We start from the raw sequence: 25,916 nt of genomic DNA on the forward strand, positions 1-25,916 counted from the left end.
CCCTAGACAGTGAAGCAGATTGAGAAATAATGAGCTAGTGGGATTGCTACCAAGTCCCCACAGATCCCAGCCAATCAGGCAATAACAGGTGGTAGTGTGATTACCCAACATTCCTTTGGGTCTCCTCCTCCTACTCCTCTCCTAACAAGGACCCACTCATCCTATGAATGCCCATGCAAATGCCATCCTTGACTCTCTCGAGCAAAGTGTGTCTCCTTTTCTCCTGAGACCTCCAACACTTGGTTCACACAGTCTCATTACAAACATATCATGAACCACGTAAGGGCAAGAACTTTTTTTATTCACCTTTTTATCCCCAGCACCTAAAACAATGCCTGTAACAGAGTAGATATTTTTCAAGATGAAAAATGAATGAATGAGCAAAATGTCTAAAATCTTAAAAAAAAAAAAAAAAAGCCAAAGTAGCAATAACTTCACAATAAGGCTACTGGAGATTGAAAGGAAATTGCTGTGATTTCATTCACAGGTGAATATGTTACAGGTTTTTTTAAAGTATACGTGGAGAAAAAAGTGAACATTTTTGTCCAAAGAAGATGGCAGAAAATTAAAAGAAGCAAAAATACCAAGAAAGGAAGGAGAATATGAAAAAGGAATAAAGTAGTGATTTTTTTTCTCTTAAGACACGGCACACAGGTGTGAACACCTGTACGTGTACATGCAAGCAAGTATACATGCTAATTTGGCAGCTTGAATGATATACAGAGAGAAGAAAGGGAGATACATTCATGAGCCAAGCATTACTTTAAGCAAGTTAACATATTTTTTTTAATTAGGGATTTATTCATTCATTGAGAATGTACCACGTGGCAGGCATGATGTTGGGTGATGGAGATACAACAAGAATAGCAGATAGCAAATATCAGAAGAGCAAATACAAGACAGCACCCCTTTGGACCTTCCAGCCAAGTGGATCATAAACGTGCAAAGAAATGTTTTAACGTTCCAAATGGTGGTAAGTGCTAGTCTCAGATCATTGTGAAAGAGAACTACAGAGGGGGAAACGAAGACCTTTCGATATACATGGTCACAGACAGACTCTGAGAAAGATCTCCTTTCAGCTGAGACCTGAAAGATAAAGAACGAGCTATGCAAAGAACCAAAGGAAGGCTTCCATGTTTATGAAGGAGCGCAGGCAAAGGCTTCAGGGTGAGAAGTAGACAACAGACTAGCGGAGGAGACCTTGGCAGGAGATGAGGGTGGAGAGAGAGGTAGGGCCCCCTCCTCTCTCTCTCTCTTTCTCCTTCTCTCTCTCTCTCTCTCTCACACACACACACACACACACACACTAGTTATTTGCACATGTCTACATTTTACAAGAGCCATTATTTTCCCTTTAAACTTAAAAATTAAGAACAATTCTTCTTGGAAAAAAGATAACTTGCATTCCTCTTACTCGTCTTGAACCTGGTTGAGTTGATTACGAGTTGAATTCAACTCAGAGTCCAATTGCTGCATGTCCTGATCTCGATCTTTACGTCTCTCCTTATCAAACGTGTCCTGGAATGATACACAAATCAAAATAGGCTTGAATACAGGAAACGCCAATTATGATGCCCTTTGTCAGCCTCTGAGAACTAAGTTTTCTTTTCATGTTGGAAGTTTTCCATCAGTGTTATTTCACTCTTTCAGAACAGGGAGCTTTCCCCATCTGGTGGTCTCTTTCTCTTCTGAGGCCCCATGGTACCCCAACTGTTGGTGTGACTACTTTGTCATCCAAAAGTTCCTATTTAATGCCAAGTGTGGGCAATGTCCTACATGTAGGACATCACCAGTCTCTTTTTACAGCTGACGAAGCAGAGGCTCATTCATTTGTCTGCGGTCACCCCACTGGTAAGTAGGCAACGCTGAGATTTGAATGCAAGTCTGTTTGAAGAGACACCTCAACCCGTTACGCCGCACAAGACTATAAACAGAAACTCACCTTTGGTAGCTGTGTCCTAATCCCCTAACTAGAGTTGAGTCCCCCACTGGGTAAAAGCTGTATCTTCTACATGTCTGAGTTCCCAGAGCCTGATCTGGGTGCTGAAAGTCAAGGGTGATCCTTTAGCGTGCCTACCTGTAGAGAGGGGACCTTGCTGTCAACAGTGTTTCCCAGGGAAGCAGCAGTAAAGGAGGCCTCCAGCCAAGGCAAAAGGCGCGATTTGATTATTTCCACACCATCATTGTGTCCTCCTAAAAGAGTGCACAAATCAGGTCAGTGAGAGAAGTTTAGCCACACAGGGAGAGAATACAGAGAAGAAAAACAAAAGAAGGGAGACGGGGAAGCACAGGCCATTCTCACCTTCTTGGGCAGCCGTGGTGAGGATCCTGAAGAGTTGTCCTTGCACTTTGGAAATTTGTTCAATGAACTCAAGGCAACGATTGAGATTTTGATCACATGTGTTTGTCTACAAAGCCAAAACAGAAGATCAGTGCAATTCCTTCCCCTTCCGGGACCCACCGCAGGTAGACAGGGGCTACCCTGACTTTACGCAGGGGCTGCCTCGCTCTGGTGGGTTCCCACGTACAGAGACCGCCATGTGTTGACCAAAACCTGTTTCCCTTTCCTCCTGGGCGCACAGCTAGATGGCTTTCCCCAGCTTCCCTAGCAGTCTGTGCAGCCGCGTAACTGAGTTCCGGTCAAGGGGACAGGAAGTGATTTGTGCCACTTCGAGGTGTGACCCAGAAGAGATGGCGAAAGAGATGGCCCAGGCCATATGGCACATGCAGACTAGTAGGGGAGGGAAGAGTGTAGACAGTTACACACAGTGGAATAGTAAGTCTCATCAGACCGGTGAGCCCCAGGTCTACTCCAGAGCCCATGGTCTCAGAAGATCGGGGAAGACTTCTGAGAGGAAGTGAAATCTAGCCCAGGAGACGGTGGGCAGACATGGGGAAAAGGGCAGTTCCAATGGTTGTGAAACAACAGAACATGAAGAAGCCAAGAGGTGGGCCTTTAACTATTATTCTGCTGTTTTCATCTCCTTGGTGGGTTTTTACCATTTCCTCGCGAGACAAACCTCTCATTGATTCTAACACTAAAGGAAGGAACACAGCTACAAGCAACAAACAAATCACGTGGGTGTAAAGAGGCATAGATTTATGTGTTATCTCCAGCCACGGTAAGGCACGAGCAGTGGGTCCCTCCTGGGCGCCACAAATCCCAAGACGGGAAGCAGGGTGTGAAGACGATTAGAAACCAGAACAAAGGGGCGCCTGGGTGGCTCAGTCAGTTAAGCGGCCCACTTCGGCTCAGGTCATGACCTCACAGTTTGTGGGTTTCGAGCCCCACGTCGGGCTCTGTGCTGACAGCTCGGAACCTGGAGCCTGCTTTGGATTCTGTGTCTCCCTCCCTCTCTGCCCCTCTCCTGCTCATGCGCTCTCTCTCTCTCTCTCTCTCTCTCTCTCTCTCTCTAAAAATGAATACATATTAAAAAAAAAAAAAAAAAAAACCTAGAACAAAGAGGAAAAGTTTAGATAACCTGCAGGCAAAAGGCTACAGGTCAAATGCATACATGTGGTCAACAAGAGAAGTGGTTCAGACGGGCAGTAAGCTCCTTGTGGACAGAGGCTATGCTGGCCTGGTGGCTTATGGCACTCCCAGCCCTGCGTTCTATGGTCTCTATGGTCAAACCCAGTAAGTACTGGACGGACAAATGACAAGAAGACTCACGCCCTCTGTGTTTATTGCATACCTCCCACGCACTGGGCAGGGTCAATGCTTTGCATACATAAGCTCGGTTAACCCCCTCAACACTACACTGTGAGGTAGGAGTACCACTGTTAGCATCCCCATTTTCAGATGAGAAAACTGACGTGCAGAGGGGCTAAATAACTTGTCTGAGGTTACCCAGCCAGGAAAATGGCAGACCTGAGAATGGAGCCCAGGCAGACTGTTGCAGAGCCCATGCTCTTAAGATCATGAGAAGTGCCAGGAGCAGAGGGAGGACAGGCTGATGTGACACGAGTGAATGGGGAGGGCCAGCAGGAAAGGCCTCCCTGAGGGGGAGACACAGAGCCAAGTCTGGCCGCGGATTCCTGAAGGAAGGCTGTGCCACGCTGTGGAAACGGCAGGGGCAAAGGCCCCGTGGCAGAGGCAGGAACAACTTAAGCCACCTTGGGAACCAAAAGTAAGCGCGTGTGGCAGAAACACCGAAGGTGAGAGGGGTTGGCAGGACAGACCCTAGAGGGCCAGGGAGGAGTTTGGATGGCATGGACTCACTGCAACCTGGGTGCCGCCTCTGGTTTACGTCCATGCCCGGTGGATAGCACCCGGGGACAAGCTCTGTTGTGGCGTCTATTTCGGACGCAGCCATTTGTTTCTGTCTCATCCTTCTATCCCGTTCTCCTAAAGAGACTAGGAGCTTTTTTAAAAAATTACTTGGTCTTTTGCCTGTTTGTATCAGTTGCCGCTAGCATGCATAACAAATGGAAGGGCCCCAAAATATTTGACGAATGAATGAAGGAATGAATAACTTAACGGCGTAAATATTGACATAATCAGAACACTTGGAACCTACAGCTGAACAGCTGTGTCCTTCCCTCCCTTGTTGAACCAGCCGCTCCTTGACCTTGCTGTTTCATTCCTGCACTCATCACAGTGAACCTGTTGCTTGCGAGCAGCTTTTCGCCCTCTGGCTGGGTCATGCCATTTGCTAAGTGGACAGAGAATGGGGCCCGGGGGTCCAGCAGACCTGAGCGATTTTCTCTGCTCTGTCACCTGCCACCATGCTGTGCGATCCTGCACAGGTTAGTTAATCTGTCTGAGTCCGTTTCCTCTCCAGGAAAATGGGGATGACACCTTGCAGAGTGTGTTAGGAGAATTAAATCCCAATAATGCCTCTCTAGCGTCTCAGAGACAGAAGGCACTCAACAATCTGTACCGATGAGGTAGAGTGTGGTACTGAAGGGGGCAATGGTAGAGGATAAGGTAAGCCTCGATTCAAATATAGTTTTACACTTATTCACTATATTCTCTTAGAAAAGATATTTTAGGGGCGCCTGGGTGGCGCAGTCGGTTAAGCGTCCGACTTCAGCCAGGTCACGATCTCGCGGTCCGTGAGTTCGAGCCCCGCGTCAGGCTCTGGGCTGATGGCTCGGAGCCTGGAGCCTGTTTCCGATTCTGTGTCTCCCTCTCTCTCTGCCCCTCCCCCGTTCATGCTCTGTCTCTCTCTGTCCCAAAAATAAATAAAAAACGTTGAAAAAAAATTTTAAAAAAAAAAAAGAAAAAAAAAAAAAAAGAAAAGATATTTTAAATAGGAACCCCTGTTTACTCATACTGAGGAGGTGGCCGATCTCCCGAGCTAACTTAGGTGCATAATAATTCAAAGTATTGCTGTAGTATTATTACCATATGCTCCTATGCCTTGCCCAGTGCCCGGTACAAAGGAGGTGCCGAGAGGAATGTTTCTTAAGGGGGTTTGTTCACACAGCTTAAATAACAGAAGAGAATACACGGTGGGAGATAGCTTCCGATCCCAAGACCTCTCACAACATGCCGCAGCTTCTAACACAAAGCACCACGCCAGACACAATAGAGTCACGTTATTCTAACAATCACTCCCGCAAAATGAATAGAGCAAAGATATGAACTAATTGTGCTGTCTCCTAATTCCAAAGCTCATCCCTTCATAAATCATTGAGTTCCTATCATTCATAAGGCGTTGGGCTGCTAGCTCAGGAAACAAAGCTACCTTGAAAAAATTAAAAGTTGCCTGCTCTCAATGACAGCACCAGCTGGGGACACGAGATGGAAAATGGGAGACGCCCAGAGAGGACTAATGGTCACCTTAGAGTGTGCCAAGTGCTCTAGGGGGATGGTGAGCTGTAGAAGGAGCAAAGCGCACCCTAGTGAGCAGTGAGGGGTAAGAAATCAAGATATTTCAAAAGGAGGAACAGCAGGTACCAAGACAAGGAGCAGCAAGGTAGCAAAGTGGAGTACAGGGTCCGGAGACCAGATAATGATGAACTTTATACGTCCCACGAAGGGCTGTGGGCTCTAGCCCATCACTGAAAGATTGAAGGGGTGGGTAGAGGAGGGTGGTGACATGGTCCCATTTATTCTGTGTTTTACGAAAATCACTCTGGCAGAAGCAGACAGCTCTGATGGGAAACAGATAGGTGGGAACAGAAGGGTGGGAAACAGATAGGTGTCAGAGGGATTTTCAGACAGTGTAGGGGACCTGCAGGACCTTCAGAGAGAGCTGTCTAGTAATAGTACCCAACAATTATTGAGCGCTTACTTTGTGCCAGCCAAGCCCTGTGCAAAGTGCTGTAAATACAGTTTCATTTAATCCTCAAAGCAACCCTACAAAATGGATACCATCTGTGATCCCAAATCCACCAAGGAGAAAAAAAAAAAAAAAAAAAAAAAAAACGAGATCTTAAGTAATTTGGAGAAAAGGTGGTTGAGCTAGAAATTAAGCCCGTTCCTGCAGCTTTTGACACAGAGCCAAGTTCGCATCCATGGCACTGTATCAAGAGCAGCAGGAAAGGCATCTGGATCTCAGCCGAGCGGTGGGGGTCGGAGGTGCAGCTCTGGAAGCCTTCAGCAGACGGAGAGAGTGGAAGGAGAAGGTATGTGAGAGTGGAACTCACATACCGTGAGTTCGGTCAAGGGCAGAGTTCTCTGGACAGCATGCATCTCCTGGGTCTGTGAGTCTACTCCCTGCAGGCACAGATATTTCCGCAACAAAGTTTGCTTGAGGCGTGCCCTAACTTACCCTAGATTTTCCCACCCGTGTAAGAAATGACGGGAACTTGAATAAGGGCAGTGGTAGCAAGAGGGGAAAATACGGGACATATTCGGTGGATATTTAAAGGTAGAATCCTGGGAGGGTGATGAACCCATTTGGGAGGCATGATGGAGAAAGGGGCCCCAAGTTTCTGACTTGGACCACAGCGGAGAATGCGGTGCCATTGCCCAACCAGAGGACCCAAGTGGGAGAAGCAGCAAGGCTGGAGAGGGGAAAACTAGTCCTGCTGGGTTCGTGTCGGGTTGGAGAATGTAGAGTGTCCACAGGGTCCTGGTTGGAAAGCTGGTGGTTACTCAGGTCGGGAGCTCCCGAAGAAAGCCGCAAGCTAGAGATAGATCTGGGGGTCACCGGCATCTGGGAAGTAGCTAAAGCCATAGAACTCAGTGCATCAATTGCTGCAGAGAAATCAAGGAGATAAGGACGGGGAAAAAGAAGTAGGACTCGGCCATCCAGTAGCCTCTGGTGACCATGATGAGAGCAGTGACAGCAGAATGGCGTGGGGATATTTGCTGCATTTCCAGATTGCACGGGGTTGAGGGACAAATGGGAGCAGAGAAGAAGCAAAGACAATGAGGACACGTGACTCTTTCAAGAAGTTCCCAGGTGCAGAAGGAGACCAGCAGGACAGTGGCTTTGCTCCGATCCCTTCAAGGTCCTTGCTCTCTTGCCCAAACAGAAGCTCCTGATAATATCAAGCCTAAATGTTGCCTGATTTCCCAAATCCTTCATAACATGCCTCCGCGTGACTTGTTGAGCCTTACTCCCCTGCGCTTCCCTCCAGCAACTCTCTCCACCCCAGCCTTGCCTTTGCACACGTGACGCATGTGCGAGAACCACCACCCACCCTTTCCCGTCCTTACATGCCTTTTACCAAGCAGCCTTGACTTGTTAACATTTCTCCTTGTAACAGCCTGATCACCCACACCTTTACCAGTGGTTCTCTCCCGCCTTTGGTTCTACTCCTGACCTTGAAGCACCTCCACAACATGAAAAAGAAAAAGCTTTCCATCACTGCGTTAATAAAATATATCGCTGCATATCTTTAATCAACTTTCAAACTGAAGTTCGAAGAGCACAAAATATACTGATTTCCATTCTAAGAAACCTCAGTCTCAGGGCGCCTGCGCAGCTCAGTTGGTTAAGCATCCAACTTCGGCTCAGGTCATGATCGCGTGGTTCATGAGTTCAAACCCCACATCGGGGTCTGTGCTGACAGTGCAGGGCCTGCTTGGGATTCTGTCTTCCTCTTCCTCTGCCCCTCCCCTAATCGCGCTCACTCTCTCTCTCTCTCTCTCAAAATAAAGTTTAAAAAGAAAAAATAAACCTCAGTCTCACACACACAAAATACACTTCATATATATTAGGTGAGAATTAACAGTACAAAGGATTCATCGCAACATTCCTTTAAAACATGATGGGGCGCCTGGGTGGCGCAGTCGGTTAAGCGTCCGACTTCAGCCAGGTCACGATCTCGCGGTCCGTGAGTTCGAGCCCCGCGTCAGGCTCTGGGCTGATGGCTCGGAGCCTGGAGCCTGTTTCCAATTCTGTGTCTCCCTCTCTCTCTCTGCCCCTCCCCCGTTCATGCTCTGTCTCTCTCTGTCCCAAAAATAAATAAAAAACGTTGAAAAAAAAATTAAAAAAAAAAAACATGAATAGGGGCACTTGTACCCCAATGTTTATAGCAGCACTTTCAACAATAGCCAAATTATGGAAAGAGCCTAAATGTCCATCAACTGATGAATGGATAAAGAAGTTGTGGTTTATATACACAATGGAATACTACGTGGCAATGAGAAAGAATGACATGTGGCCTTTTATAGCAACGTGATTGGAACTGGAGAGTGTTACGCTAAGTGAAATAAGTCGTACAGAGAAAGACAGATACCATATGTTTTCACTCTTATGTGGATCCGGAGAAACTTAACAGAAGACCATGGGGGAGAGGAAGGAAAAAAAAAAAGGTTGGTGGAGGGGAAGCCAAAATATAATAGACTCTTAAAAACTGAGAACAAACTGAGGGTTGATGGGGGGGTGGGAGGGAGGGGAAAGTGGGTGATGGGCTTTGAGGAGGGCACCTGTTGGGATGAGCACCGGGTGTTGTATGGAAACCAATTTGACAATAAATTTCATATTTAAAAAAAAAAAAAAACATGAATCCTATTGCAACATTACATTATTTACCTGACTTTATTTTTTAAACTTTTATTTAAAAAAAAAAAAGAATTTTAAGGGGAGCCTGGCTGGCTCAGTTGGTTAAGTGTCGGCTCAGGTCATGATCTCACAGTTCGTGGGTTTGAGCCCTGAGTCGGGATCTGTGCTGACAGCTCAGAGCCTGGAGCCTGCTTCAGATTTTGTGTCTCCCTCTCTCTCTGCTCCTCCCCCACTTGCCCTCTCTCTCTCTCTCTCTCTCTCTCTCAAAAATAAATAAACATTAAGAAAACTAATTTTACATACAAGAATGCCATTCCAAACCTGCCAGTTAGAGAATTAGTAGATGAGCAAGGAAAAGAAACGATGACAGTAAGCGTGTAGAGACTAGCCTGAGGGATAGCATTATGTAGCTGCTTGCAGCCAGTCATGGAAATTCACACATGGGAAACAAAAGCCTTAATTTCTACCTCCTTTTTTCCTTCTGTCCAGCACATGAGTATGAGAGGGGAGGGGCACAGAAGGATGGCAGGAAATGGGCACTGCAAGTGAGTGAAATTTCCTTATTACACCTTCCCTCCCCCTGGAGGAGATAAGAGAATGAACTTGGCAAGCAAAAGACCTAGTTTCAAATCCAAGTTCAACCCTTTCTACTGGAGTGACCTCAAGCAGTTTAGCTGCCCTCCTGAGGTTTGGTTTCCTCATCTGTAAAATGTAGAAAATAAAACCTGCTATTTCATAAGTTCTTATGAAGTTTAAAGGCAATAACGCACGAAGAGTGCTTTGAAAGCTTTCAAGTCTTTGAAAGCCTTGACGATGCGGGTTATAACAGGCTACAACTAGTCCTCCAGGGAAGTGGCTGTCTCGTAAGAGGGCAGGCTTTCAAATAGCTGTTTCCAAAATCAACCTTCAATGTTACAGCATGGCTGACTTTGCCATGAACACACCAGCTCCACAACAATGTTTTAAAACCAGAATACTGAATTTCGGGTATAAGAGGAGTAGGCTTATTTATACCCCAACAATTTAGCAAAAGCTTCTATTTAGACCTCACCACTGGGATTTTAATGTCTTGACTTGCGGCTAATATGTCTATTGGATTTCTTTCATTATTATCCTTAAATATTAAACAGTGATGATGTTGCCATTAACAAGTTTGTCCAAGATGAAAATAAGAAAGGACTGTCAACAGCCCCCTGTTAAAAATAAAATAATCTGGCCCTCTGTTTAAATAATCTGCCTCAATCACTTGTCAAGTTCTTTCACAACCACGGATTCATCATGAGTTGCTGTGGCAGAAACCGTGGCCCCAAATAAATATTCCACCTGCTCTCCATTTGTCAGGCTCCTTTACAATGAGGTTGGAGCCACATAACAATTCTTCTGGTCAAGGGAAGATGAGTGAAAGAGGTGTGTATAATTTAAGTGCTCTCTCTCTTTCTCCCTACAGATCTTTGAGGTCCCTCGATGTGATGGCTGCTCCGCCAGATGGAGGGCACCTGACACGGAGCCAATGGTGGAAAAGAGTTGCCATCATATTATGCAGAAAACTTCTTTTACCGAAGTTCAGATACTAAGATTTGGGGTTTTATTCATCACTGCAGCATAGGAAGGAAGAGATAAAGGGAAAGAAATGTTTTCTATAAATTTACTAATTAGAATCCCCAAGAATGTAGAAGTATGTTCACTACAGGGAAGGGCAAAGGCAGCCAGGGAGTCTGTTTGGTGACACCATAGTAACCACAACAACCTTTTGTACTGAGAATCAGGGATATTTTGGCATGGAGACAACATCTATTTCAACCACAAAGATTATCTGAAAACCAAGGAGATGCCTCTTTGAGATCTCCTTTTTGTTTTTGTTTTTTATTTGAGAGAGAGAGAGAGAGAGCGCGCGCGCGCACGCTGTGGAGAGGGGCAGAGGGAGAGAGAGAGGATCTTAAGCAGGCTCCATGCTCAGCACAGAGCCCAATGGTGCTTGACACAGGGCTCAATCCCATGACCCTGGGATCATGACCTGAGCCAGAAATCAAGAGTTGGACGCTCAACTGACTGAGCCACCCAGGCACCCTTGCAATCTCCTTTTTATGTACTGGTAGTTGATATGCTGTTTTTTCCTTAAGAGGGCAGATTTCTATAACACAAGAAAGTAATGCAAGAGGGAGCATTATCAGCTCTCCCTATTATCCCCATTCACATATCAAATAATCAAAAGTTCCCAGAATGTAATGTCTTGGTGTCTATTAATTTACTTCAAGAAATGGAATCTTGTCCTATCATAGGGATGGGGTTATCAAGGGTGTAGTAAGAACTTACCATTTGCCCCCTATAATTACATACAGTACATTTTAAAAAGTAATAAATCTCGGAGCATCTGACCAAAGGTAACTCCCTAGTTCACAAGACTCTGCGTGGAAAGAAAAGCACCTAAGGAGGAGGAGTTTCAGCCCAGAGCCCAGAGCTGACCTTCTCCAGGTACTGCTGACATTGGACAAAGGTTAATTTCTCATCTTAACATCTCTATAGAGTCATTAATAACCAGAACCCAGTTCTGCATAGGTGGGTGTTTGACCCTTTCACAAAGTTGACCAAGAAGACCATGCAGATGTTGCATGATCAATTGTGGGCATTTGGGGCCACATACTCTTACTTGAATCTGCAGAACCATTCTCAGAGTCGGACCTTGTTTACTGAATGTGCCAGCATAGTTTACAAGGGGCTGATTCTTACCTAAAATATTGCCCAGCTCTGTCCGTCCTCCCTAGAATTTCCAATTTCCCCAGCATGCTGCAGCTAGAGCAACCTTGCCAAACAGTCCAAACATGTGTCTTCACCGCATGGTGCTTTTAGTTTCCCTCCATTGCCCCCAGGGTAAAGTCCAAACTCCTTAACACACCGTCCAAGGCCTCTACTCTCTGGCCGCAACCACCCCACGTCCCCAGCCTCATCTCACTTCCATTCCTTGCCGTGAACTATTCACAGGCCCCCTACATAGGCCGGCTTCTTCATGCCTCCCTGCTTTTTGCACAAGCTGCGTCCTCTACCCCTCATCCTCCGCTCCAACTGGAACCTCATCATTAAGATGCAACTGACATTTCTTTTTTTTTTTTAATTTTTTTTTTTAACGTTTATTTATTTTTGAGACAGAGAGAGACAGAGCATGAACGGGGGAGGGTCAGAGAGAGGGAGACACAGAATCCGAAACGGGCTCCAGGCTCTGAGCTGTCAGCACAGAGCTCGACGCGGGGCTCGAACTCACAGACCGCGAGATCATGACCTGAGCCGAAGTCGGCCGCTTAACCGACTGAGCCACCCAGGCGCCCCTGCAACTGACATTTCTATTCCTAGCATCCAGCACAGATAGACATATCATAAACTCTGAAAAAAATATTTTGTTGAATAAACTAATCAATAAAAGTACACCGCCAAAGCTGTAAATACAGAGTGTCTAGGCCAAATGTTCACAGATAGCAGAAACTAAATAACCATTTGTTGAGTGAATTCTTAAGCTCTTTTTTTTTTTTTTAACATTTATTTATTTTTGAGACAGAGAGAGACAGAGCATGATCAGGGGAGGGGCAGAGAGAGAGAGAGGGAGACACAGAATCTGAAACAGGCTCCAGGCTCTGAGCTGTCAGCACAGAGCCTGACGCGGGGCTTGAACTCACGGACCGTGAGATCATGACCCGAGCCGAAGTCGGCCGCTTAACCGACTGAGCCACCCAGGTGCCCCAAATTCTTAAGCTCTTAATAACTAGCTCAGGTCTTGGTTCAATAAGAAGGGATTATCGATGGCTCTCACCAACATTCTCAATAGCCACAAAGGAGGAAAAAACAATCCTGAGAGTTACATGTTTGCACCAAGCTGTCCCTGAACGGCCGATGGAACCCAAGTTTTAAAGACCAAGCAATACAATAATCAGCTTCTCTTTGATAACTGAAAGAAAGTGAATTGGCAATGTTTGCTGTTGTTTTTATTATGTTTCTCTAGTGGGGTTTTGAAAACTATTCCTTCTTGAAATTTTTTTTCAATAAATAAATTTTAAATAAATACAGTTTTTAAAAAAATCAAGCAAACAGTGGTTTTGCCAAGGCCCAGAAGATTGCTGGATGTTGTAAGATTAAAAATCAGTCAACAGGGGTGCCTGGGTAGCTCAGTAGGTTAAGCTGCCGACTTAGGCTCAGATCATGATCTCAGGGTTCGTGAGTTCAAGCCCGACGTTCTGTGTCTCCCTCTCTCTCTGCCCTTGACCCACTTGTGCTCTCTCTCTCTGTCTCTCAAAAATAAATAAACATTAAAACAATTACAAAAAAAAAAAAAAACAGCCAACAAATAAAAACCAAAGGCTTTGGGGCAGAAAATTACATTTTTAAAGAATTTACTGTGTCTGGCAATATACTTAGGACAGAGTGAGAAGATAGTGGTGATGGACAGATTAAGGGAGAAGGGATAGGAATCCATATGAAGGAAATTAGATGAGGGAAAGTTAGAAGAAAACCTAGCCAGGATCCAACTGTTAATCCAAATACTAGCTAGTTTGAAGAAAAATAAAACGATCTGCATTGTGTTTTAGAACTCCTGCTCAAATCATTCATCTTGTTCACTGAATAATAACAGTTTCCCAAGGGGTAACTTGGATCACATCCCTAATTCTAGACTAGTATTTATGGCCTTTTATTTTGCTTGAGTTAATTAGAACTAAATCAATGTGGTCACAGTCAGCAAAATCAACTTTCCACAGCAAACATAATTTAAAACTTTTAGCGAACAAACCTCTACCACCAACATTTTAACAAATATAGCTTTGCTACAATGAATACTCTTCACCTTAAGGTTTCAAGGCAAAAGTCCTTGGAACTAGTAAAACAAACTTGCAGCCTTACAGGAAAGCTCTTAGCAGTTGACCCAAACCCACACTGCAGGTGACAAGACACCGAATAAGTCTAGATGTAACCTAAATTTTAGTAAAGTAGTATATAGACATTTTCTTATCCTCTCTCTTTAGTGATACACAAGCAAGGAAAAACTGTTAAAAAACACTTGCACCCTCTGAATCATGCCCCTAATTGGAAATCATGTCTTTTGCCCTCAACGCAGTTTTAATAAAGGCTGAATTAAAGATATGTGGGATCACTTTCAACTCTACACTGGATACGAGGTTTCAAGAAGAGAAATGAGTCCAAGAACCCAGGTGTCTGGGAGAATGGTGGTGGCATTCAGTCAGTCATTATTTATGAAGCAACTGCTGGGAGCCAAGCATTATTCTAAGTGCTGACAATACAGTGATGAGCAGAAAAAGGAGAAATCTCTGCCCTCTGGAGCTTACATTTTAGTGGGAAGAGGGGGGAGAAAAGATTGACAACAACATAAAAGAACAAGTAAAAATTAGATGTAGCTATTACAGAAGAAATAAAGCAAGAGAAGGCACACAGCGAGTGCCAGGGACGGGGCTAGGAGACTGCAATTGTAAAGAGGGTGGTCTCTTCTGAGAAGGTGACATTTAAGCAAAGACTTGAAGGGGGAGATAAGGTGAAGACATTATTCTCGTACTGAAATATACACAGGTGAAAGCTTTCCAGGCAGAAGGGAACAGTGAGTACGAAACGCCCTGAAGCAGGAGCCTGGCTGGCAGGCTCTAGACTCTTCTGTCCAATCGGGTAGCCACTAGCCATATGTGACTATTTGGAATTAAACTAAACTTAAATGAAATTTAAAATTCAGTTCCTCGGTTGCTACTTGCCACAATTCAAGTACGAAAATAGGCCACCATATTGGACAGTGCCTGTATAGAACGTGTCCATAATAGAAAGTTCTATTGGACAGCTTTACTCTAGAGCAACAAGACCAGTATTGTTGGAGTAGATTAAGGGAGCAACAGATGAGGTCAGAGTCTAAAGGAGCACAGTTGTGTAGGATTTCGATGGCCATTGCAGGAATTTTGGGTCTTATTCTGAGTAGGCCAGAAAGTCTGGGGGTTTTATCAGAGAAGTAACTTGATCTGACTTGACATTTAGAAGAATCACCTTGAGACAGTTTTGTAATAATCTAGATGAACGATGATGGAAGGTAGACAAGGGTGGTTCCAGCAGAGGTGGTAAAAGGGTTCTGTGAGAATTTCAAAGTAGATGCCAACCAATTAAGCTGGTGAAAAGTTTGTGGGGTATGACATGATGAAGACCGTGAAGTCAAGAAAGAGGCCGCTGTTCGGGCCATGGGCAAGACTAAGGTAGGTTTTAGATTGATTTGATTTTGAGATGACAATAGCACAACTGAAAATACAGACATGAGGTTCATGGCCATATGTGTAAGAGAGAAGCAATAACGGAGGCCCAAGAGAAGATTCCTAAAGTCTTGACGAACTGCCAGAGGAGGGAAGTGGGTAAGGCAAGGAGAGAAATTATTAGAGCCTTAGAAGAATGGCGGTGTCCTCAGTCAAATGCAACAGAGACACTAGAGAGCCAGAGAGAAATGATCGCCTGGGGAAATGGCCGCAGATTTTTTGGAAAGGCATTGGTCTCGAAGAGTGCAGTCTTTATAAAGGTGGAGGGAGGGACTTGGCACAGGGGAGAGATTCTAACTGAAATGCTTTCGGTGACAACAGACAAGTGGGATGGACCACTGTTACTGAGAAAGTTAAGTGTGATAAACGTTGGCATTTCTCAGTACTTCTGAGCAGTTTCTAAAACAATCACTTAATTTGACGCAAATGCTAGTGTTACCTTTGTTAAACACTTAACATTTATTTAATGTTAAACATAAACATTTATTTAAGCCACAGGGTAATAACAAGAGAAAAAGAAAAAAAGAAAGAAAATGCTGTAAGATGTAATAAGAGTAAATTTTAATTTTCCTGCAATCTTGATGGGGAGGAAATAGTCACAGAGCTCATTCTTTAGAAGTGGGTAAAGGTGGTAAACACTGAACCCTAGTAAGGGGGCAAGGGGGAAGTTTGAGCTCCCGTCCACCATAGGAGCCCTGGTCAAAGGGTGAATGGGATAGCCCAGAGACTCACACAGCATCTAGTTGAATTTCCTGGTGGGACTTCAGAAACAAACCAATTTAAATTGTTTAAAAATTGAGATTGGGACGTCTGGGTGGCTCAGTCAGTTGAGCAGCCTTCCTCATCTGTGGTCATGATTTCCAGATTCATGGGTTCGGGCCCACGTCGGGCTCTGTGCTGACAGCTCAGAGCCTGGAGCTGCTTTGGATTCTGTGTTTCCCTCTCTCTCTCCCCCTCCCTTGCTCATGCTTTGTCCCTCTGTCTCAAAAATGAATAAACATTAAAAAAAATTTTAATAAAAATAAATTTAAAAATTGAGATCTGAAAAAGAATTCTACATATCATCTGGTTGAGTCTCTCCTACGTAACAGATGAGATACTGAGACCCAGAGAGGTGAAATAAATTACCCCAGGTCGTTCAGCTAGTTCTATCTAGAGCCAGACCTAGAACTCGAGTGGGGTGGGGATGGGGGCTGATTCCGGGTCCGCGAGTGCCCAGGTCTGTCTGCCTCACCGCTGCACTCGCCACACGAGTGGGACTGTCCTATTTAAGACAGACGGATCAAATCCACCAAGTGCAACGCTGAGTTGTACTTAATGTGCGGGGACGGTTAACGCGAACCACAGTGGGGGTAAGGCTTAATGAGACTTGAAGAGCGCTTATAGGCTCGACGACAGAATATTTGCTTCCTACAAATGCCTTGGCAACAGGCCTCCGGACATCTGCCTTGGTGTCGAAACTGTGCCCTACCTGCCATGCAGATCAGTACACAAACGAAACCAGCAACGTTGACAAGTGTCCATTTCACTGACTTCTGGCTAACAACTCCTGGGAGTATTTTTATAAAAAAATACATTGTGATACAACCCCTGAGTATCCTCCGGGACTTGCGGAAAGGCAGGACAAGGGGTGTAGTAAAAAACTAATTCGAGTTGGGGGTAGGGAGGAGGATTGCTGGCGGAGGGGATGGAAAGGAAAGTGGTAGGCTGGGGCAGATCTCTGGCGGACCGCGGATCTTTCCCGTCGCTAGGGCCGCCAGCGTCCTTGGTTACCGCTGGGCGGAATGAGCGCTCCGGAAGGGGACTCCGGACTGCGCTCCGCAGGCCATGCCAGCCCTGCGCCGCCTGGCGCCGCCGGGCGAGAAGGGCACCAGCAGACCGGTGCCTTTCCTTCCTTCCCGCGATCTGGGTCCGAGACTGGGTCACGGTTAGGAATCACAACCTCCTGGCCATTGCTAAGCGGCCTCCCCCAGCCAGCCCTAAGAAACCCGGGCCGAAGGTTCTGCAAAGGAATCAAAGCCTCCCGGGGCTCTCCCACCCCGACTCACGTTGTAGTCCCTCAGCCAGGACTCTAGCTTGTCGTGCATCGATTGTAAAGTTTCGCTCGAGACCAGTTTTCTCAGATTTTCTGCCATCGCTCCCTTTTTCACTCGGCCCTGTTTTGGGAGATGGAGACGTGGAGGGGACGAGGCGGTGGCCTCCGCACGACCGGGGGTGATGTGGCCGGAAGGGTGTTATTTTCCTGAGGGGCTCAGAGCGCGGCTGGTTCTTCCATCCTCCCCCTCGGGTCGGACCGGGCAGGGTTCGGGAAGCCGGGGGGGAGATGCCCTAGGCCACAGCCGCCGCGCCTTATCCGCTGCCCTGCGGTGTCCTGGTTCCCGGGCGGCTGCCCGGAGCCGCAGGCATAAATACCTGGGCGATTATTAAACAAACTTTGACGTGGGCGGGCGGCTGCTAGGGACGCGCGCCCCGAGCGCCTTGGCAACGCCAGCCTCTGCGAGCTGCGGGGACAACAGCTCCCACCCAGGGCCCACCCAGCCGCCCTCCCGGCAGCTCCTGGGTCCTGGCACCCGCCCTGGAGCAGCTCCTGCTTCTGCTGCTGCTGCTGCTGCTGCTACTACTGCTAGCCGAGGGCGAGGCCACCCGAGGCCCCTGAGACTCTGGGTGGGCTCTGGGGCTGGAGAGGCTTAAGACTACAGAGGCCGCGTCCTCCGTCCCTCGATGGACTAAGACGCACCCGCAGGGTGGGCTGGAGGTAACCGCAGGCCTCTTACTTAGGAAGGCAAAGGTTGTTTGTCCATTGACATTGTGGTTAGGCAAGCACCCGTTTCACCCCTTTATTTAACTTCTCAGACCTTCAGTGGTTCCTTTGTAACACTTAGGATTCGGTGGGTCAAGTCGGCAGATCGCAAGCTCCAAGATGTTCACCAACTAAAGTTCATCCCTCGAGTTTAGGAAAGATTTGGTAATATTTTTAGAATCGTCGAGCACTCCAAAGTTTCATTTAATTCTCCTTCTCTAACTGAAACTTTGTGAAAAATCAGACCAATTTGGCACGAGGTCAAAAGGGTGTGTTGGCCACAAGGATAGTTTCAACTACTTCAGAAATGAAACCATTTCAACCATCCTTAAAGCACTTTAGAAACCCTTCTTTTATATGCATCAAATGATGAGCTGAGTGTAAACCATCCTTTTCTAGTCGTTACAACAGCAGGAGTGGAGCCGGGCCTCAGCTAGCTAGTTTGGTTCAGTTCTCTTTCTGTAGGTACTTGAAAATACATGAACATTGCTCATGTCCCAGGACAGTAATACTCAGAATTTTACCACCTCTTTTTTTCTTATGTCTCTTAGTTACAGTAGTTTTACTGTCCTCCAATAAAAATGAGAGGCTGGTAAAATAAATAAATGAATGAATAAATAAATAAATAAATAAATAAATAAAATTGAGAGGCTCGTTTCCGGAGCCTGTGTTCCTACTATTTTCTGTAGCCAACAAAACCAGAACTATAAAAGTTCTCATCACAAGGAAAAAATTGTGACTATGCATAGCGATGGATTTTAACTAGATTTATTGTGTGGGTCATTTCACAATATATGCAAATATTGAATCATTATTCAATGATGTTCAACAATGTTCAACATTATGTTGTTCAACAATGTTCAACAATATATTGTACCCCTGGAACTAGTAGAATGTTATATGTCCTTTATTTCTCAGTAAAAACAAAAGAAAAAATAAGGGCTCTAAGGGTACGTAACATACTTTATCATAGTAGATTATTAATTACTAAAGTAAAAGAAAAACAAACCCACTAAATATTCATTAGAAACTTTCTTCCTTTAAAAAAATAAAAAGGAGGAAGAGAATGGAGAAAAATCCCACAAATTTCTTAATTTGGAGCCAATAACTGCATGTTTCAGTAGGCAGTGGGAATCTTTGAACAGTCCTATTTACTTATTCATAAAAAACAATTTGGGGGGCGCCTGGGTGGCGCAGTCGGTTAAGCGTCCGACTTCAGCCAGGTCACGATCTCGCGGTCCGGGAGTTCGAGCCCCGCGTCGGGCTCTGGGCTGATGGCTCGGAGCCTGGAGCCTGTTTCCGATTCTGTGTCTCCCTCTCTCTCTGCCCCTCCCCCATTCATGCTCTGTCTCTCTCTGTCCCCAAAATAAATAAACGTTGAAAAAAAAAAAAAAAAAAAAACAATTTGGAATATTTACTTATGTCAGATTAGGGGTTAAATTCTCTTCCTTGCTGTGGGCTCTTTAACTGCTGCTCCTTGGTTACATTATCTACAAACAAGGGACAATAGTTCTTAATCCACAGGATTATTAAGAGACCAAAATGATTTGTATGAAGTGTTTAATAGTGCTTGGCATATACAATAGTAAGTGCTTCATAAAAGCATGATCACTATTACTACAATGTAGATCACAGTATTATATTTAATAAAGAAAACTAGGTTGGAAACAATAGGGTAATTGTTGGCAAATCCTTCAATGAAACGTTGCACAATAGAAATCTTATTACTGAAGAGGGGTGCCTGGGGGCTCCAACAGTTAGGCCTGGGACTTTTGGTTTCAGCTCAGGCCGTGACCTCATGTTTCATGAGTTCAAGCCCTGCATTGGGCTCTGCACTGACAGCATGAAGCCTATTTGGGATTCTCTCTCTGCCCCTCACCTGCTTGTGCTCTCTGTCTCTCAAAATAAACATTAAAAAGAAAAAGAGATCTTGTTAATGAAGAACATCTAGTATCCGGGAATTCTCACTATATAAAGTGAAAAAAGCAGGACATGGAATTATATATATTATATATGTGTTATATTATACAATAAGCACCCAAAGCATTATTGTAGATTATTTTAATTTGCTCCTTTGTACTTTTCTGGTTTTCTGAACTTCTACCATTAACACTAATTACTTCTGTGAAAACTCATTCAGAAGCAAAGTTACCCGATAATTTTGCCACCTTCAGAAAAATGTTAGCCAAAATATCAATATTTAAGCTGATTCAAAACAGAATGCTTTTTGACCGAATATCCAAATGACTAATTTAGTAGTCTTATAGGGTGTTCAGATAGAATGGATCTTTGAAATCTGTTTAGAATTTGCTACCTGATATTATTTATCTCTCCATATGCTCTAGCCCTACAGGTTGATTCAAGACCCTTAAGGCCTGCAGTCATTTCGTGTACCTCTTGGTTTCCCCAGGACTCTGGAGCACGTGCTTATGTGTGGTAGGAACTTCATGTTTATCGATAACAAAGCTGCATAGTCATCAATGACCCAAAACAGAGGAAATGTGTTATGTATTTATTCATTATTTACTCCCCACTACATCTAAAAGAGGATCTGAGATAACTTACAGTAAAAGACTTATAGAAATATTTTTTTAGTGGAAAAAGCAAACATGCCCCCAATGTAAACCTGTGTACTAAGATCGAGCTTCATTTAACATTTAATCTGTACCTCGTGGAAGCCAACTCGGAAAGGAAAATGACTTTTATGATTATTATTATTTGAGTTTAAAAGTATACACACATACCACTTCTTTGAATGGAAACACCTGTGCCTGGTACCGATTCCACAATAATGCTTACCCTTTTGCAAAGAGCCTAGAGCAATACAGATGATGGTGTCTCTGATACCTCCCCCACTTTTTCTAGAAAATACAGAAGCAGTCTTGATATGATTGTCTCTTGCAGTCACCTTTCTTTGATCAATGCCAAGGGGGTAATGCTAGAACACCTGTCATCAAAGAGAGGGCCGAGCAATTGACATCCCATTTCTTAGCTCTCCGGTGATGTTACTTGATACAAACTTGGAACTTCCATACCAGAATAAGAACAAGTGGACATCCTCATAAGTGCCCTTAATAATGATCCCCTCCAGAGAGCTTTTGATGGGTGCTGGCTAGCAATCTAAGAGAGAACTAGAGCCTGGAGTGCAAACAGTCTGTGTTGCTAATGAAAGAAGACTCCATATGCTTCAGATTACAACTATGCAGACAATTAGGTTGAAATTCTATTTTAAAAACCTACTTTTTTATACATATGGAAGAACTATCAGATTAGTCAAAGCTCTATTTAGACGATACTTTGATGCTCTAATTTTGTCTCAATTTGATTATTTTAGGATATTATCAACTAGGCGATTATTTGGAAAGAAAAAGGAAACTCAAGTTTTTCTTTTGTTGTACACTATCCGGTACTTTGAAGAAGTTGAAAGAACAATAAACTTGGATCATAATGGACATTCTTGCTTGATGTCACCCTCTGCCAAGTAGTCAGGTTTCTTGTGACTTTATATAAGTCTTTTTTTTTTTAATGTTTTTATTTATTTTTGAGACAGAGAGAGACAGAGCATGACAAGGGGAGGGGCAGAGACAGAGGGAGACACAGAATCCGAAGCAGGCTCCAGGCTCCGAGCTGTCAGCACAGAGCCCGACACAGGACTCGAACCCACCAACCACAAGGTCATGACCTGAGCCGAAGTCAGACGCTTAACCGACTGAGCCACCCAGGCACCCCATTGACTTTACATAAGTCTTTAATCACTCTGAGCCCCATTTTTTCCCCATCTACATACTGAAAAACGTGGACTAGATCAGCTTTAAGATCTGTTGCAGTTCTGACATCCTTTAGCGCTGGTTGTTCTGTTTGTTTCTTTTAATATACTGGCTAGGTTCAGACTGAGCAAAGCTCACCCTTTATTCCAATTTTTGGTTCACAAGTTCAGTTTGGGTCAGGCCTTGATTCAGAGAGCATTTAGTCAGTCACCAAAAGTGGAGCATTTTTCTTGAGTACAGTTTATTCTGCAGGCTTGCTGGAATAACTAATATACCTAACCTCCAGGAAATAGACAAGGGGGTTCTCTATAGTTGCACTTTTAATAAATTTAAACCCAACTGCAACTGACAAATTCTTCCAAACTCCCCCCCACCACCCCCAGTCTCTCAGAGCTCATCCAGCTCTTCTTCATGCTTTCTTTTACTTGTGGACATGTTAATATTGTTGCAATTATCACACTGTTCTAAACTTGCTTGTCTGCCTCCTGGATAAGCTTGTGAGCTCTTCTTTTCTTCCTTTCTTTTTTTTTTTTTTTTTTTTTTTTTAGAGAGAGAGAGAGAGACAGACAGACAGAGCATGAGTGGGGCAGGGGCAGAGAGAGAGAGAGAGACACAGAATCTGAAGCAGACTCCAGGCTCTGAGCTGGCTGATGCACAGAGCCGGATGCGGGGCTCGAACCCATGGGCCGCGAGATCATGACCCGAGCCGAAGTCGGATGTTCAACCATTAAGTTTGTGAGCTTCTTGAAGAAATGGGACAGAGGCTTGTTTAGCTTTTCCTCAGCACATTAACAGACACATTCTAGGCCCTCTGTAAAAGTCTGCTGAGCTGACTTGTTAATAAAAAGTGAAAGAAAGAAAAAGAAAGAAAAGAAAAGAGGAAAAAGAAAGTGAGGGAGAAAGAAAGGGAGAGAGAGAAAAAAACAGAGAGAGAGAAAGAAAGAGAGGGAGGGAGGAGATGATTGGCTGCTTTTTACCTGATGTCATAATCCTGTTGAGACAAAAGAAAGCAAATTTAATAGCCAGTTGGTTGTTTTTATGGCATCATAATTCTACCACCCAGCCAGGAGCCATTGGTTCTAGAGAAGTGTCAAATAACAAATGTCTGGATGGAACAGGCTTTCTGAAAGTCCTTCATTTTGTCCACTCTGAATTTTACCTGCATCGATCAGCTGAGCAGATTTTACATTTGGGATTTTAAGAAGCCAACAAGATTAACTGAAGCCATTCAGTGTAGGGAGGGGCGTATATGTAGTTCCATGCTACACTAAATATAAATATACGCAATAAACTACAAGGATATACAGTGGGATCCTCATCATAATTTCCAGTTCTTCCTCACTGAGGACAGTTGTGCACCCTTAGTGTGCCTAAAAGAATACTCTTTTCTGCTCTGGCCTGGATGCTTTCACAGGCGCCCCTGCTCCCCTTCTGTGCTCTGTGCTCTTCTTGCCCTACAGCTGTCTGTATTAGGACCTCACTTTTTTTTTTTTAATGTTTATTATTATTTTTGAGAGAGAGAGAGAGAGAGAGAAAAGGACAGAGCACGAGTGGGGGAGGGGCAGAGAGCCAGGGACACACAGAATCTGAAGCAGGCTCCAGGATCTGAGCTGTCAGCACAGAGCCCAATGCGGGACTGGAACCCGCGAACAGTGAGGTCACGACCTGAACCGAAGTTGGACTCTTAACCAGTTGAGCCACCCGGGCGCCCCAAGGACTTCGCTTCTTTAGGTTGGGACCTATTACCACCTGAAGAGAGTCTTTTAAACTTTTCTCACCCACTTGCAAGAAATTTCCTTTAACTGCAGTTTTTTTTTACTGGTGGCATTGCTGAAGCACTGTCTCTACTCACAGGTAGCAAGACGCTCATTTGCCAGTTTACTCATTGCTCTCTAATCTGAGCGCTCCCCATACTCATTTTATCAGCTTCACTTGGTCTTTTTTGCTCTCTGCGACGTAGCAGGAAAGATTTAAAAAGAAAAAAGATTCAGGGGTGGCTGGGTGGCCCCATCTGTTGAGTGTCCGACTCTTTATTTCGGCTCAGGTCATGATCTTGGGGTTCATGGGATCGAGCCCACCATTGGGTTCTGCCCTGTCAGCACAGACGTTGGGATATTGGGATTCTCTTTCTCCTTCTCTCTGCCCCCTCCCCCGCTCACATGCATGCATATGTGCTCTCTCTAAATAAGTAAATAAACTTAAAAAAAAAAAAAAAGGAAAAGGATTTAAAAAGGAGAAGAAAACCCACCACCCATTGGAGAAAGAACTAATTGGTTGGGATCCGAATTGAGGGCAGCTTCCACCACTGGACAGACGCAGGGATATTTCTTGTGTCGTACCAGTAAGCATTCTCTGCTCACAGCCACAGTTCGGGAATTTTCCATAAAATTATTCCATGTCCATTATTGGTTAAATCAGAAAAACAAGAGGAGAATTTTAATATATCACAACTGTATCACCTTAGCACCTAAATAACTCAGAGCATTTGTAGCAAATACAGATTAGGAGCTGGGGGGGGGGGGAAGGGGCACCTGGGTGGCTCCCTGGGTTCAGCGTCTGACTCTTGATTTTGGCTCAGGTCATGACCTCACGGGTTCATGGGCTCGCGCCCCGCATCGAGCTCTCTGCTGTTAGCACAGAGCCCGCTTAGGATCCTCTGTCTCCATCTCTGCCCGTCCCGCACACATACTCTCTCTCAAAAATAAATAAACATTAAAAATTAAAAAAAAAAAAAGAAAGCTGATTTGGTGTGATTTTCGAGAGCCACAATATACCCCTCATATCTAACCCAGGTTTCCATTATTATAATGGAATATTGAGGCATCCTTGCTTTCAACCTTTTCAGCTCTGCCAGCTAAATGCCATGGCAAATACTTGGCTCTGTGAAAATGGCCATTGAAGGGGTGCACTTAGGGTATGTTAAGCTGTTGCAAACGTGCATTATGGGTATGGTCCACACTGTAAGATGTCCTTAAGCATCACAAGAGAGGATCTGGGACAGCACGAAGGCAGTCCCTAAAAGGAAGAATGTGGAAATAGGTTGTTTTCATCACATTTGATCAGAATTTACTGAATTTCTCGTGCAACCAAACATCTGCCTTAATCATAAGGTAGGATTAGACTCGGTTCCTGCTGCTGAGCACCTCACAATCTTTTCAGAAGACAGATACGCAACCATAGGTCAATGTGACACGTTACAATAATATATAAAATACTCTGTGGAAATACTGACTCTTCCCTTACTTCCTCCTCCAGCCCCTAAAGAAAGGCTCAGAGGAAGTTATGGAAGAGAGTGACATTTAGAGCCAGCTCTGGAAGGATGGAGAGAAGTTCACCGAGAAGAGAAGATGGAACAGAATGGACAGTAGCAAAGAGGCATGAAATTGCCTGGAGAGGCAGGGAATGATGAATGCTCATCCAGCGTGACTGTAGGGTATTCAGGGAATCAGAGACAAGACTGGAAAGACAGTCCTGGATTCAGCTGTGGTAAGTCCTGTATATGAGGCTAAAGAAATTGATCATTATTTTGTAGGCAATGGGGAAGCAGCAAACAGCTGTAAACAGAAAAATGATATGTTTGAGTCTCTTTTTTATATCATGTTGGAGCTCCTAGAAGTGAAGTTTGGGGCCGTGCTGGACCCAGAAAAATGCTTAGGAGACACAGATTTGAGGGTTAATGACGTTCTTCTCTGGAGTAATGCATAGTGAGCATCAGCATGAACATACGTCAAAGACACTTAGATGCTAGTAATATTTTTTACCAAGTAGGACAAATTAATCTCATATTCACTCATCAGAGTTATTAAGTACATATCACATACTTGGTTCCCAGTGTGTTCAAGATTTGGAGCACAAAAGTGGTAACCCATTGCCCCTGCTTTGTAATGAATTTATAATCTACTTGGGAGTGAACCATACATGCATGAAAAGTAAAATAACACAAAACAGTGTATTATTAAGTATCAAGGGGGCATCATAGCAAATCGGTGCCATAACAATTACAAAGAGAAAGCAATAATGATTAGCTGTAATTTTCAGGAGGAAGTGGGACTGAGGCTGGCCTTTTAAAGAGGGTTAGAGGGGCGCCTGGGTGGCGCAGTCGGTTAAGCGTCCGACTTCAGCCACGTCACGATCCCGCGGTCCGGGAGTTCGAGCCCCGCGTCAG

At 44.6% G+C, this 25,916-nt stretch overlaps 1 protein-coding gene across 2 annotated transcripts in view; it reads right to left on the minus strand.

Annotated features, from left to right (window-relative positions):
* SPATA18 (spermatogenesis associated 18) overlaps nt 1-17,564 on the minus strand; it is a 37,178-nt gene extending 19,614 nt beyond the window's left edge. For both annotated transcript variants that reach the window (XM_030313880.1, XM_030313879.1), the window contains exons 1-4: nt 17,233-17,564; nt 2,303-2,408; nt 2,078-2,193; nt 1,415-1,518 (exon numbers count right to left, since the gene is read on the minus strand). In XM_030313880.1, coding sequence (XP_030169740.1) covers nt 1,415-1,518; nt 2,078-2,193; nt 2,303-2,408; nt 17,233-17,319 — 413 coding nt within the window. In that variant the 5' untranslated portion in view covers nt 17,320-17,564. The remainder of the gene's footprint in view (nt 1-1,414; nt 1,519-2,077; nt 2,194-2,302; nt 2,409-17,232) is intronic.
* Nucleotides 17,565-25,916: the final 8,352 nt, after the last annotated feature.

This window comes from Lynx canadensis, chromosome B1, assembly GCF_007474595.2.
Source record: "Lynx canadensis isolate LIC74 chromosome B1, mLynCan4.pri.v2, whole genome shotgun sequence".
NCBI lineage: Eukaryota > Metazoa > Chordata > Mammalia > Carnivora > Felidae > Lynx > Lynx canadensis.